General features: G+C 39.5%; 1 protein-coding gene across 3 annotated transcripts in view; it reads right to left on the minus strand.

Annotated features, from left to right (window-relative positions):
• Positions 1-13,156, minus strand: part of CNTNAP5 (contactin associated protein like 5) — a 271,197-nt gene that overhangs the window by 40,127 nt on the left and 217,914 nt on the right. For all 3 annotated transcript variants that reach the window (XM_030952826.1, XM_030952828.1, XM_030952827.1), the window contains 3 exons: positions 7,118-7,245; positions 6,765-6,935; positions 4,475-4,693 (listed from right to left, as the gene is read on the minus strand). In XM_030952826.1, the coding sequence (XP_030808686.1) occupies positions 4,475-4,693; positions 6,765-6,935; positions 7,118-7,245 (518 nt within the window). The remainder of the gene's footprint in view (positions 1-4,474; positions 4,694-6,764; positions 6,936-7,117; positions 7,246-13,156) is intronic.

The following is a 13,156-nucleotide window of genomic DNA, read 5'->3' on the forward strand; positions in this document are numbered from 1 at the left end:
TGTTTTTATTCTATAAATTAATTAAAACAAGACTTCTGCAAACTAAAGAGAATGCAGTAACAGTCTGAAAGGTCTGGTGTTCAACTACACCATTCTGTCATACTTTTCTTTCTGGAACACTAACAGCAGAAATTCACTGGATGTGAATTAAAGTAATTGAACTTTAGATAGTGTGCATGAGACACATCTCTTTCACACACATTTTCTGATGCCTTTCTCAGAGAAATAAATATTTTCAAGTTCCTCTTTAGCCAGCTATGGTTTTCAGGTGAGCAAATGTTAGCTCACTTATTTTAAATGCCCTCTGAGGACAAGAATCAGGCTTTCTGCACTTGCTGCACTGGACACACAGTCCTTATGTTTGGAGATTTTGACCCAAAACAAAACATACCATACAAATTTTTCAGTAAAGTCTATGTAAGTAGAAATGGGATTTCTTCCTTTAAGGTTACTCTGTTTTTTTGGGGTTTTTTTTTGCATTGGAGGCCACCACAAATATTACAAGGATGAATGACAGTTTCCTTGCCTCTTCTCAGTACACACACCAATCCCAGCTGTGATGCACCAAAAATAAGTTAAAACTATTGCTAACTGTTCTGTGAATGTCATGTTTATTGCACTACTCATATTCTTATTGCTCTCTAAACCATTCTGGAAAGCCATGTAAAATTTCTCAGTCTTCTCATCTTATTTTCTGGAGAGTACAGAGCTTAACACAGACCAGCTATATGAACCTAGACCCACACAGCATCGATTAAGCAAATCAGTTGCTTATTTTGGATAGTTTTCTTCAATTGACTAGACTTAATCTTCATATACATTCCTGCAAAGCAAAGGAAAAACTGAAAACAAACACACAAAACTCTTCCCCAAATTAGGCTTTGTAAATTCTTCCAACTCTAATAGGAGCCTGATGGACTAGAGACTTTAATGGATGAGACCTAAATGTTTTATTCAGGAAAACATACGTCAGGATAAGCCTAAGGACCACAAATACCAAGGTTAAGGGTGTACTTTTCACAGCAGAGGTGACAGTCAAGTGAGCCAAGCTGCTTCCAGCAAGGTGTTTATGCAGCTGAATTTTTGTGAGGAGCCCTTGGCAAAGGAAGGGAGAGTCTGAGAGGATGGGACAAGAAGCTCACAACTGAGCACTCACAGCATAGCTTGGTGACACAATTGGCTAAATAATTAGCATTCTAGCAATGAGTTGAGGATTTGTTTTAAAAAAACAAAGGACTTTTTGTTAATGGAAGCTGGATTAGAGAGGCTGAAAATAAGTATTAGGAGCATTTGTGTAACTGATACAAAGAAAAGGAAAGGGCAGAGAAGTACAGGAATCATAATCAGGAGCAGGAGAACTTGCTATGGTGTTCCTCAGAAGACCTTGGAGTCACACTTTTTGGTCTCAAGCTGAAATACATAGAAAGCATACAGGATACACAAAGAGTTAGCCATTAATTCCTCCTCTCGGCCTCCAAAATATTCCCAGATGTCTACAAATGGTTTTAAAACCATCAGCAGTAAATAAGCTGGTTTTTTTCCTATCATTCCTTCTCTCTGTCTCCAGAGAAAGTTTCTCAGATGTTGACTTTCTCTGGGTTACGTTGCCTTTGGACTGTCTACAGCTGAGAGAGGAGGTTCACCCAAGGATTCATTGCTTGCTCACCTCCTCCCAGGACAAAACCAGGAACACAAACACTTAGCTTTGCTAATTTTACTAAATGCACCAAACAAATACCACAAAAACTTCTGACTAAAGCTTTGTACATCAGATTAATTTCTCAGGACTTTTATTTTGCTTCTCTGATGTTACCAGTCTGAGTTCAAAACCTATCCTCAAAGTGGTCTGGGAGGACAGTCTTTCCTATCCCATTATGGACTCTCATGCTCATGCCTTCACCAGTAGGTAAGACAGGGCTTCATCTCAGACCACACCACAATGACAAAACTACTCCAGCACCACGAAGAGCTGCACTATGCAAAACCATGTCACACATCCTGAGTGCTGAAAAGGACTGTCCATTGAAAGGAATGGTTTTTGCCTGCCCCTTCTGAGCAAGTAATTTGCTGAATTGGCTCATTCCTGGACAGTTTGGCGCAGCTGATGTTACTTAGCCTGCACATTTGTTTGGTGTTTGCTCCTTCTACTGTACTTGTTTTTCAAATTTACAGAAGAAATCTGGCCAGGATTATAATGCAGCTGGAAGCAGTTAGCACCCAAGATCAACTAAAAGAAAGTGAGAAATGGTTTTCTAACTCCTTCCTAACTGCATTAAAACCCAAGCTTGTGTGAGTGTAGTGGCAATGCAAAGTTATTTTTCTCTTCCACTTCACAGACACACAGAGCTATCTCAAAAGCCTGCCACACACAGTCATTAAGGCTGGAAACCCCTTAATCACTGTCAGTATGCAGAATACTGCAGAGACAAATATGTTGTGGATTACAGGGGGAGTAGGGAGCAATATTATGTGCTTCTGCTTCTTTCCTTTTTACAATGGTGTTTATACATTTATTTTTCAGATGGGTTAAAGCTCTCTCTGCATGGCTGAGGTATTAAATCAGTAGCTTTTTATTACGAGATTCAAATGAGATTTTCAGTAGAGACAAACTATATCACATCTGTGTATTGCTGGACTTCTGCCACCTTTCCCTGGAGCAACCGGGGAGAAATAGTGCCAGAATCAGGAGGCAACCCAGGTTTCCAACTCTTCTGACAGCTCTCAGGAAAACTTAGCAAGTCACAGATAATTTTGGCCTTCAATCTGGCAGAGTTAAGGCCTGAAAAAGCACTCCCAAACTAATTTTTTTTTCTGTCCCCTTTTGTTCATGGTTCAGTAAAAGCATAGATGGATGACAGAATGCAACATATTTATTGCACAGTGAGTACTTTTCACCTCTCGGCTGAAATAAATACCTATATCCTAGAGTTTTCTGTAAACACTCACTACAATCAGAGTACAATCAGTCAGAAGTCTCTGCTGGTATCAGGGACTTGGTTCCAACCTATTCCTTAAGGCATAACTACATTCAGATGAGGTACAAATTCATTTTCCCACCAAAACTAATGGGACCTTTTTGGCAGAGCTGCTCCCCATCCACTCAATCCCCAGCTTGTGGGGATGCTGATGCTGTTCTGGGCAGGTGCAGGGCTTTTTGTTTGTCTTTGCTCACAAGGGCTCCTGTTGGTACATTGCTCAACCAAAAAATCACAAAGTCTATTCAGTCACAAAATCTCTAATTTTGCTAACTGCAAACAGTATGTTGGCTAAGTTTCTCTGATGTTTCTAAGGTGTCTGGCAGCCCAAGCCTGCTGCCTCCAGGCCTGGCCTCCCACAGAACATGTTCTTAGGATCAATATAGTATTTGAAAAACAAGCGATTAGCAGCATGCTTCATACCAGAAAACAGAAACCTTGTACTGTGACAGTCTTAAGTCTCCTTTCTGTGTGTTCTCCTCTCCAGCTGAGTCTAACAGAGATCATTTTAAGTATAAATCAACAGCTGTGTTGGAACGACTCCTGACATTGATGCAGTCATATCTATTTATTAACAGATTAATTCTTTATGTTCAGAGCCCAGTAATTACTGCACACATACACAATAAAAAGCTCAAATGAATACCCTGAAAGCTACTTAAGTACAAGGGTATGAATACAGAAGTAAAATTTATTAAAATGCACTGACAGATTGAGGTTCGCTACAGCATTTCAGCTAAGTGAAAAAATCCACTTGAAGGAAGGAATCAGGAGCTACCTGAATGGCCCTGCATAAGAACAGTTACATCCCACTCGATCACTTGAGCAGATTACTCAGAAAGACAGCATTTGAATGGAGAAAAGAGATAATTCCCTTTGTAAGCCATTATCATATTATCAAATATGAAGTAGTCCCAATCCAGGTTTCTTGTGTGAGGGCGATAAGTAAACAAAATATGTGCAGAGACTTTTCTTCCCTCTTTAATTTTATTTTTTCTTCTTTGAAAAATCACTTTCAGATGAAACACCTGTATTTGCTTTGACTGTGTTCATATTTCTCTCTCTCATGGACTCTCTAGCCAAATAAGGGTTTGGTGAGCATGCTTGAAGGAATAGAGTTTAAAGACCATACTGTCTTCAGGCTTTGCCCTAGAAATTTATACGAAAAATTTCTGACTTCTACAATGTGCCTAAAGAGAGAGGTCACATTTTTTACAGCATTTTACACAGCCAGTGCTGCATAAGACGAAAGGTTGTTAACTCTTTGGCAATAAATACATTTTAGGAGTTTGACCCCAAAAATACCATCAAGTATAGCATGGCTAAACTATGGTTTGTGCTTTGAGTGTTATTCATGTTATTCATGTTGCCTGTGCAGGAGTAGAAGAAGAAAACGCAAAATCAAGCCACCACATGCAAGCTCAATGGTGAGATAAGAGCATTCATCACCGAACTATATGAAATAGTGTTATCTACAGGAACCGTTGGATTGTCCCTACCTACAAATAACTGGCTGTTGAGCTGCAGGCGGAAGTGTCCCTCAGCAGGGGCCTCCAGGACCTTCTTGGGAAGGTTGTCCACCTGCAGAGAGGTTTGCTTGAGGTTCCTCTCTGCCCGCACGTAGTGCCACTGGTTGTCATTGAGGGCTGTGGGAGACTGCACAGTGGCTTCTGTGGGGCCATTCCCGACATCTATGGAGAAGGTGATCTCCTTGGGGGCTGCAAGAGATAAACAGATGTGAAGAGGAAGTGAAGGTCTGAACTAAATAGGGGTTTTGACATCAAGAAATCTTACATAAATATAGGGTCCATTAACTTTTATGTCAGCAAATAGTACAGGATCATTTACCTCCCATCTCCTACACAGCAGCTTATACATAAATTTAAGCCTGCAGCCTCACTGTTTGATCTCTGCTGTGATTAGGCTTGGTTGTGGGTACCCATCTTTTTTGCTATAAAAATCACAGTGATCTAGAAATGGCGCTTTTCTTTTTGAAGTAAAAGTGCTAAATGCTGCACAAAAGTCACACAATGGTCCCAGAAGATTTTCTACAAATAATGCTAAGATGGGAGCAAGGATGAAGACCTTTCCAACCAGGTCTTTCAAAGTGCAGATAATTAACCATTACATAACTTGGCTGCATGTAGTACAAGAGAATTCTAGAAGCACTTATTTGCCTAATTCTGACCCAAGATGCACAAAAAAATTGATGGGTGAAACTACTCAATAGGTGATCCTAAACTAAAGCTGTATATGTAACACACATCTAGAAATGATAAGGCTCCTAGAAACAGGAAAACAGTTGAAAAACAAAAGCTACATAAAGGAGTCCACTTTCCTCTGCTGGAAGCCTGAAAGGGGCTAGAGCTTTTTAACATTTTTGCTACTGATTATTTTCCTCTTCCTAAAATGCTAAATGCACCACAAAGGCCAAGAACCAGGTCCACACATCACACAAACAGAAGGTTGTGGACTGAAAATTCCTAAAAACCTTGTTACTTCAAGCCCCAAAAAATTGATAGGTCTAGTTTTGGAAGTTGCTTCTTAGATAGCTAAGATGGGAAATGCTCATAGGGATAGACAAATATCTATTCTGAGCCCCTGCCTCTGCTAAAAAGTTGTTTCCCTTTGAAGCACCTGCTCCATGGAGCTTCCTTGATACAAGGCCTTCAGGCTGCAAATTTTATCTGGTAGCAAGAAGGACAACAACAAACCACTGATGAGAAGCCTAAGTCTGAAAGATTTTTCCCCAAACTTTTAAATAACTCATTTCTCTAGGAGTACAGATATAAACACATCCAGAAGCTTTCACTGAACAATCCTCTTAGTTTACAGTATTTGTTATGTTTGATGCCATTTTTACTTCTGTATCCCTGAGAATAAAATGCACTACCCTGAAGTGCAACCAAATTGGACCTTGATGTGCAATTAACAGTAAATCACACCTCATTACCTTGTGATAATCCACCATGACATTTACCACCGGTTTAATGAATCAAAGGGCCTTGGGGCCCTGTTTTATTAAATTTTATTTTGGGGTTATTATAAGCATATAATCAAATGCATAGCACTCAGTTTGTTTTCCCTCAGCTTGACAGAATTTGGAATACACATGTCATATTTCATGTCAAAGCCACCGTACTCTTTTGTCACTAATAAATATTTGAAGTCATCACAACAGGAGTGAGGCAAAATTTCACTAATTAAATTCTCTGCTATTTTCCCTATACACTGAGTAGCAGTTACACTGCACTCACTTAATAGATTTTGAAGTATTCAAGATCCATTACAACTGTGACTAACTAGTATTGCATTAGTGTCCTGTCCTTAATAAACCCTCACTTTGTAACTGCACCATACACACTGAGTTCCTTTGAAACACTAGGGCTACATCAGACTGGGTATGGTACTGATATGGAAATAAAAGTAACCATCAGAATGGTTGCATTAAATTTTTCAACTTTCAACTAGAAACAGCCTATAGGTAGCAGTAGTTTTTTTCTCTAAAGATATTTAAAAATAAATATCAGTGTTCAAAAAATAAATTCATACTCTTGTTTAAGAAAGATAAATCTAGCCACAAAAAGATTAAGTGTAATGATCAAGTCTATAAAGGGAAACTCTGACAGGAGAGGTAGGTAAGTCTCGATAAAAGAGTCTTTATGTCTCTATCTTATCATCTCCAGGCACTTCCAGTCATCTAAAAATGGCAGAAAATATGTCCTTCCCAATTCTCTGCATCTGTCAAACTGGGCAAAACCCCCAAGATTTCTGAACAGTGAAACTTACAGCTTATTTCGATTCGTATGAAGTCTTTAATGCCAAGGTTTTCCAAGAACACCCCGGATAGGGCGGTGGTTTTGAAGAAGAAGGAGATGTCCGCGCTGACCTCGGCGTGGAGCGTGGGGAAGTGCAGGTAGGAGGCCTCGGTGTTGAAGGAAGCAGCATTCCAGAACTGCCCTGCAAACACAACCCCCTTCTCTATAGTTAATTGGCATGGGACAGCAGCTGCAAGCTGCATGTGGAAAGCCACCTTTTATCTGAGAAACAGTCTTTTTGTAAAAAACCACAACAACAACAACAACAACAACAACAAAAGGAACATTCTGTACCTATGGAAATAGAGAAGAGCTAGTACTCACTGTCTCCATAGCAACGCAAAGGGCCGATTTTCCAAGCAGCCTCAGAATTTGATCTGTTTGTGTCAGTGATCACAATCTGAGTTACAGGCAAATGGTCTTTGAAAACAAGGAGGCCAGTATCATTCGTCCTGGATTTTAATACACAAAGAGAAAGAGACAGATTAACCACAGACAAACCCCCCAGCATTCCTCATGCAAGAGAATATTTAAAAGATGCTTACTTAAACAGCTTTTGCAGAATTACTAGGGAGAATTATGACAAGTACACACTGTTTGAGATAAATGTGCTCCCATGTAGGCTGTATGTTCACATGCAATACTGACCACTGAAGACACCATTTGGAAACACAGTACTGGCTGTGATGGGCTGTAAACCTACTTCAGCTGTGCAGAACTACTGTGAAGCTGAGGAAGAGCACTGCCATGCTGACTAATGGGCATTAATGTAAACTGGGCTCTACAGGGTTTCCTCAGCAGGATATATTTGCTGTGGATCAGGTCTAAGTCCAAGTCTACATTTCTGTTAAGTCAGCTGGAGACAGATAAGGGTGTTTTATGCTGGCTTTATGCTTTACCCAAGCAGGAAGAGGACAGGTGATGCCTGATCCAGCCCACTGTTAGCAAGGGGATACCAGACAATTACTGATCCAGCTTCAAGATGGCTGGGACAGACTGACCCTGCACGCTGCAAAACCAGCTGAATTGGCAGAGTGAATTTGGACTGAATCGATCCTTTGCACTGCACACCAGGGACATGTTGGTTCAGCAACTGAAATACTCAAGGCAGATTTACTGCATTGTCAAACTTCTCATGTTTGGTTAGCTGGGCTTGTTCTTAGCTGGGACTAACTTACACATGGCTGCTAGAAAGGAAAAGGAAGTTTGATTCTTAAAGGATAATTTCTTTGTTTTTATTCTGAGTCAGCTGGACAAAAAGTTGTTCTCAAAATGCAGTGTGATGTTTCGTGGTAGGTCCTTAAGCTGACTGAGTGGCTTTGACTCTGGTAGGGTACACAGATGTGCATTCATCCCACTGCACTTCATGAGCCCAGCTGAGTCCCCCAGACACCAACCCTGACCTTGCCAGAGCAGAACTGCCCTTCTGAGGTCTCTCTCTATTGATTGATAATAGGGAGATGAGTGCTATGAATCTCCACAGTTATTTTCTCAAGGTTGAGGTTTGCTGTACATCTGGGCACATAAGTGTGGCAGAGCATCCTTCATGGAACCAAATCTCAATAGTTTTGGAGAAAGGATCTCTACCTCTGCAGAGCCCAGCAGGGTCTGGACTCAACTCACATGTCTGGTCATAGCTGAAAGACCACATCCTGCACATGGGGATGGCAAAACATCCAAAATGTCAGTAACCCCAAATTTATACCCACTGCTCTTCCAGGCAGGTGTGACACAATGCCTCTGGAAACAGGTATCACTACTTGAGTGCTGACACTGCCAGAGTCTGACATTCCAGGCAGGATCCCAGACCTGCCCATATCCTCCTTGTAATGTCAACTTCCCCGTGTAGTTCCAGATACAGGAACAGACACAGACTTCTAGCAAAGAAATAATAATCAGGACAAACACTGCAGCTGTGCTCTGACACACAACCTCAAATGTTTGCTTGGCTAAGTGCTCTACTCTGATTAATGTTAGACAAAAATAGGAGCATTTTGATCTTTTTCATAAAGGCTGCACATATTGCATTTATTTTTCATTGCTTATAATTGCATGCAGCATAGTTAATTGTCTCATAATGCCAAGGGGAAAAGGAGAGGTACCCTCTTCAATGCTAACATTTTCTTCTTGCTCCAGTGGGTGTCTGACATGCAAATAATTACAGACAAAGTGCAGCAAGATGAAATTCCCAGGCATGAGGCAGAGTGAGGCCTTCAGTACAGACTCAGAAGGAAAACTATCATGTATGAATCAAAGGTACATGGTCTCTAAATCTCTTCAGTCTCACACTCATAGCTTATTGTATCAATATTTGAAATTTAGGGTAAATACTCTTAAAAGATTATGAAACTACTGTGACAAAAGCGAAATTATTTGAGTATTTCTTAGGAAGATAATTAAATAAGGCATTCCAGTGATGGAGGAAGAAAAGTAGGCAAAATGAATGAAAAAAAGACAGAAAGATGCATGGTAATGGGACATAAAATATTCAATATACATATGAGTAACTAAGGTCGTGTTTTCTTTCTTAAAATAAAATTTTTCAAAAATTGCAAAAATATTTAGGGAGGTTTCCTAAAAATTTATTTGAATTTAAAAAATGGTGCAGTCTTTTTACTAGCTATGATCAGCATTAAAATAAAAATCAGTATCTTTCTACAGCTAGCACTCAAAATATCTACAAAAAACCATGAAATGGTGACATTTTAAAGATATCTATTCCACATCTCTGAAAACTGCATTGCTTATTAGATATTCTGCTGTACTGCATGAAGTTCTTTTATATCAAATTTTATTACTGAATTTTTACTACTTATATGCCAGTGTCACAGTGAACTTTAGTAGCACAGCTCAAGTGTGAGAGAGAAATATATTCTAGAATTAATAAAAATCCCCACTTCTTTGTTAATGCCTTGAAAACTCAATCAAGCTTCTCTTCAAACTCAAAAAGCACATTTAATGCATTTTGTTCTCTCACACATGGAAAAAAACCTTCATATAATGATATGTATTTTCACACAAGCAGACACTGAAACAAAACCTATCCGAAAAATATTCTGTCTTTCAGAGAACATGTCAGTATGAGGAACAACATACCTATCATTGCAGTTAATTATCATTATTTCATAGTAGGAAATCAAGTTTTTGGTGAAAGATCAACACCTAAGTGATTTCAGCTAAGAAAAGCAGAAAAGAGCATGGAAGATGCTGTGTTTCAAATTCCTGGTATTCCTTAAATTGAACTTATTTCAGACTCCATTTCTCACAAAGCACCACAATTCCTCTTCTCTATGTGCTACACCATGGCAGCCTCTCAAATACAACGTATTATTCCTGAGAGAGGAGCAAAAGAGCTTCGTGTACCTGTACAATAACTTCCTGGAGGCACTGCTGTGGCACTACAAAATACAAATATACCAGGGTTTGGACAAAACATTTGAAATTTTGCCTGAAGGAGGCTTGGGGATCATTTTTCATCTACTACACTTTTCAAATAAAATTTCTATTTTCTGATAAAAAGCGTCTGCACTCTGATGTGCAAATACATGATTTTGTCTTTTAAACGAAAGTAAAACCTTGTCATGTTAATATTTTTGTATTTGTTCCCAGAGCTCCTTTTTACTTTTATGTATTTTAATTTAGCACTTCACACACTTGAAACCAGATTATATTTGCTTTTCCACAGCTGCTTCTCAGGTTAGCCCCTACTTTTTTTCTCCTTAGTGGATTTCACTTTGCACTCTGTGGTTACTTCCACCAAGCACACCCCTAAGTTTAGTCCTGATTTCACAAAAATCAAGGCTGGTTTTATCACTTTCCTGAAAGGAGTCCTCTGCTCACCGAAAATGGTATGAATGAATTAATAACTTCAGAAGTCGAACTTGTGCTTACTGGACTTGGCACTCATTTTGGCACAAAACCAGATGAAAATCTGAATGTTTTGAGGGTGGAAACAATACTCAACAAACAGATGTTTTTCTGAGCTCTTTGCATAAAGGATAGTGTCAATTTGTCCTTTCCACAAGCAAAACCCAAACCAAACAAATCCGATAATGCCCTTTAAATTAAATCACTGAAAAATTGTTGTTTATGGGTATTAAATACAATTGGCTGTCATTTGTTTATCCACATCTGAAGATTAATGCCTACATCTACCAAAGGTCTTCCTCAATAAGCTATGAGCAAGTCACATATCAAACAAATGCTCTATGTATGGACCAACTTAAAAAATATGAAAATAATTTGCTACTAAAGGTGATAGTGCAGCAGCTGGGTCTTGCAAGATGTAGTAAAGGCAGACTCACATGTAAATGAGAAATAACTATTTGGATGGTAACATTATGAAACTATTTTTCTTCTTCCTGGCTACTACTAAAAGTGTGCTCAACAAACCCTTGCTCGATGGTGTTCTGACAGTGTGAGCCATCATACATTGCTAATCTCTAGGTAGCCATTTCCATATTTTTTGTAACAGATGGTAGAACAGTGGTGCTATTAAATATAATTTATTCTCATATGATCCCCTATTGGTATGTTTTTCTCTTGCACATTAATGGAAACTCTGGTGGGATCTGAGCCACAGTAGCTCAGACATTCAGTACAGATTTTCAGGAATACCATACATTTGGGGAAAAGAATACTACATCAGCAGATGGCAAGGAAACTCATAAGGAATGGGCCCGTGACATAGACTTCTATCACAAAAAGTTTTGAGACCTGTGCAGGACATATCATTAATAATCCAAAGGAATACATTTTAATTGTTATCTTAACCATGAGCCATATCCAAAAATGCTTTACTGGGTAAAATAATGTACATTCACGATAAACTAAAAAACACCAGCACAAGGGGACATACATAACAGTCGCAGGCAAGATGCACTGCCTATATTTGGCTGAATTAGAGATACAGAGTTTGGTAATTAGTGTAATGAACTGATTCTCGACACCTCAGGGATCTGCTACAGTCAGCTCTCTGCAGGCAGCTCTTCCTGGTTGTTGACAAATGTAGTCATGAGGCAGATATCCAAGACAACCCTGTACAGGCCAGGTCACCTCTGGCAGGGGTTATTTATGAGCTCACAGGCTCTCTGGAGTTGCCTGCACTGCTTCTCAGGGAATGGATTCAGTGTGGAATAGTGGTTGAGCAAACAAAACCTGTCAAATCTGGGCTCGTCAGGGTTTCTCTGCCCTTCCAGTTTTATCATCCTGGCTGTGGCATAGCTCAGCACAAATATAGCTCATCCAAGCTGAGCTCCATTCACTTCCATTTGGCTTTGTTCCTCCTCAAACAAAGGTCAATGTACTCATATACCTCTGGGAGACAAAGCAGGTCTGACAGTTGTAATATCCACATTCTATTTTGTTCCCCCTCTTATCACATCCTGTGGATTTCCTTATTCTTCTAGTGCCCCAAAGCCATGATACAGAGGTGAATGCATGTTACTTTGGAAATGGCAAGACTGAAAGACTTAGTTCCCCAGTGAAGAAGACTGTTCTGGAAGATAAAAGAGGAGGATACTCCTCCAGTTTGAATAGTAAGACTGCAGAATAGAAATAAAAGATGGCCAGCTAATTGTTTGAAGCAACACCATCCACCACACTTTGCTGAGATGTCTGAGCTTCTTGTACAAAACGAGTTCCAGAGATGCCTCTCTTTCTGTACAAAACAAAAAGCTGCAGAATTCTCCAAATTCACAAGGTTTCAGGTGAATACAGTCAGCAAGGTTTGGTTTGATGACTGGCTTCACTCTAGGGTCTGCATTTGAAGTGGAAAACGGATTCCAGAGAGAGAGACCAAAGTAGCAAAAGGACTTCAGGACAGTCATGTGCTTCACCTCAGCATGAAAGAGTTTCCTCCCACTTAAATCAAGGTTTGGTGAGCAGTAAGACCTTAACTGCCAAGGCAAGAGAATTTTGCTTGAGATGAAAGACAAGCTGGGAGAGGTATTTGAAGATCCAAAAGATCTCATGATAATGCTATCCTGTCAGTATTTCAGTAATGCTTTATTCTTTAGGTCAGTTTAACACATTTCCCCAATCAAGAATGTATTTTTGTTTGAAACAGGGTGTGTATTTTGAAAGACAATCACTAATATGCCACATCTATACAGAGCTTGTCCCAACATTTAACTATTGTCAGTGTGGGGGAAGAGAAAGACAGAGTAAGACAGAGTAAGACAAAGACAGAAAGACAGAAAGAAAGAAAGAAAGAACATTTTCTGAACTAGGTTTAGCTTCAGCTTGAAGCCACTGGATTTTTATGAATGTTTCCAGCCACTAGCAAGTGCTTTCAGCAGTCAGAAGTCTTTCTTTTTTTTTTGGCAGCACACAACCAAGGCATGTCTTACACTTTTTCAGATC

This window comes from Camarhynchus parvulus, chromosome 7 (assembly GCF_901933205.1).
Source record: "Camarhynchus parvulus chromosome 7, STF_HiC, whole genome shotgun sequence".
Classification (NCBI taxonomy): Eukaryota; Metazoa; Chordata; class Aves; order Passeriformes; family Thraupidae; genus Camarhynchus; species Camarhynchus parvulus.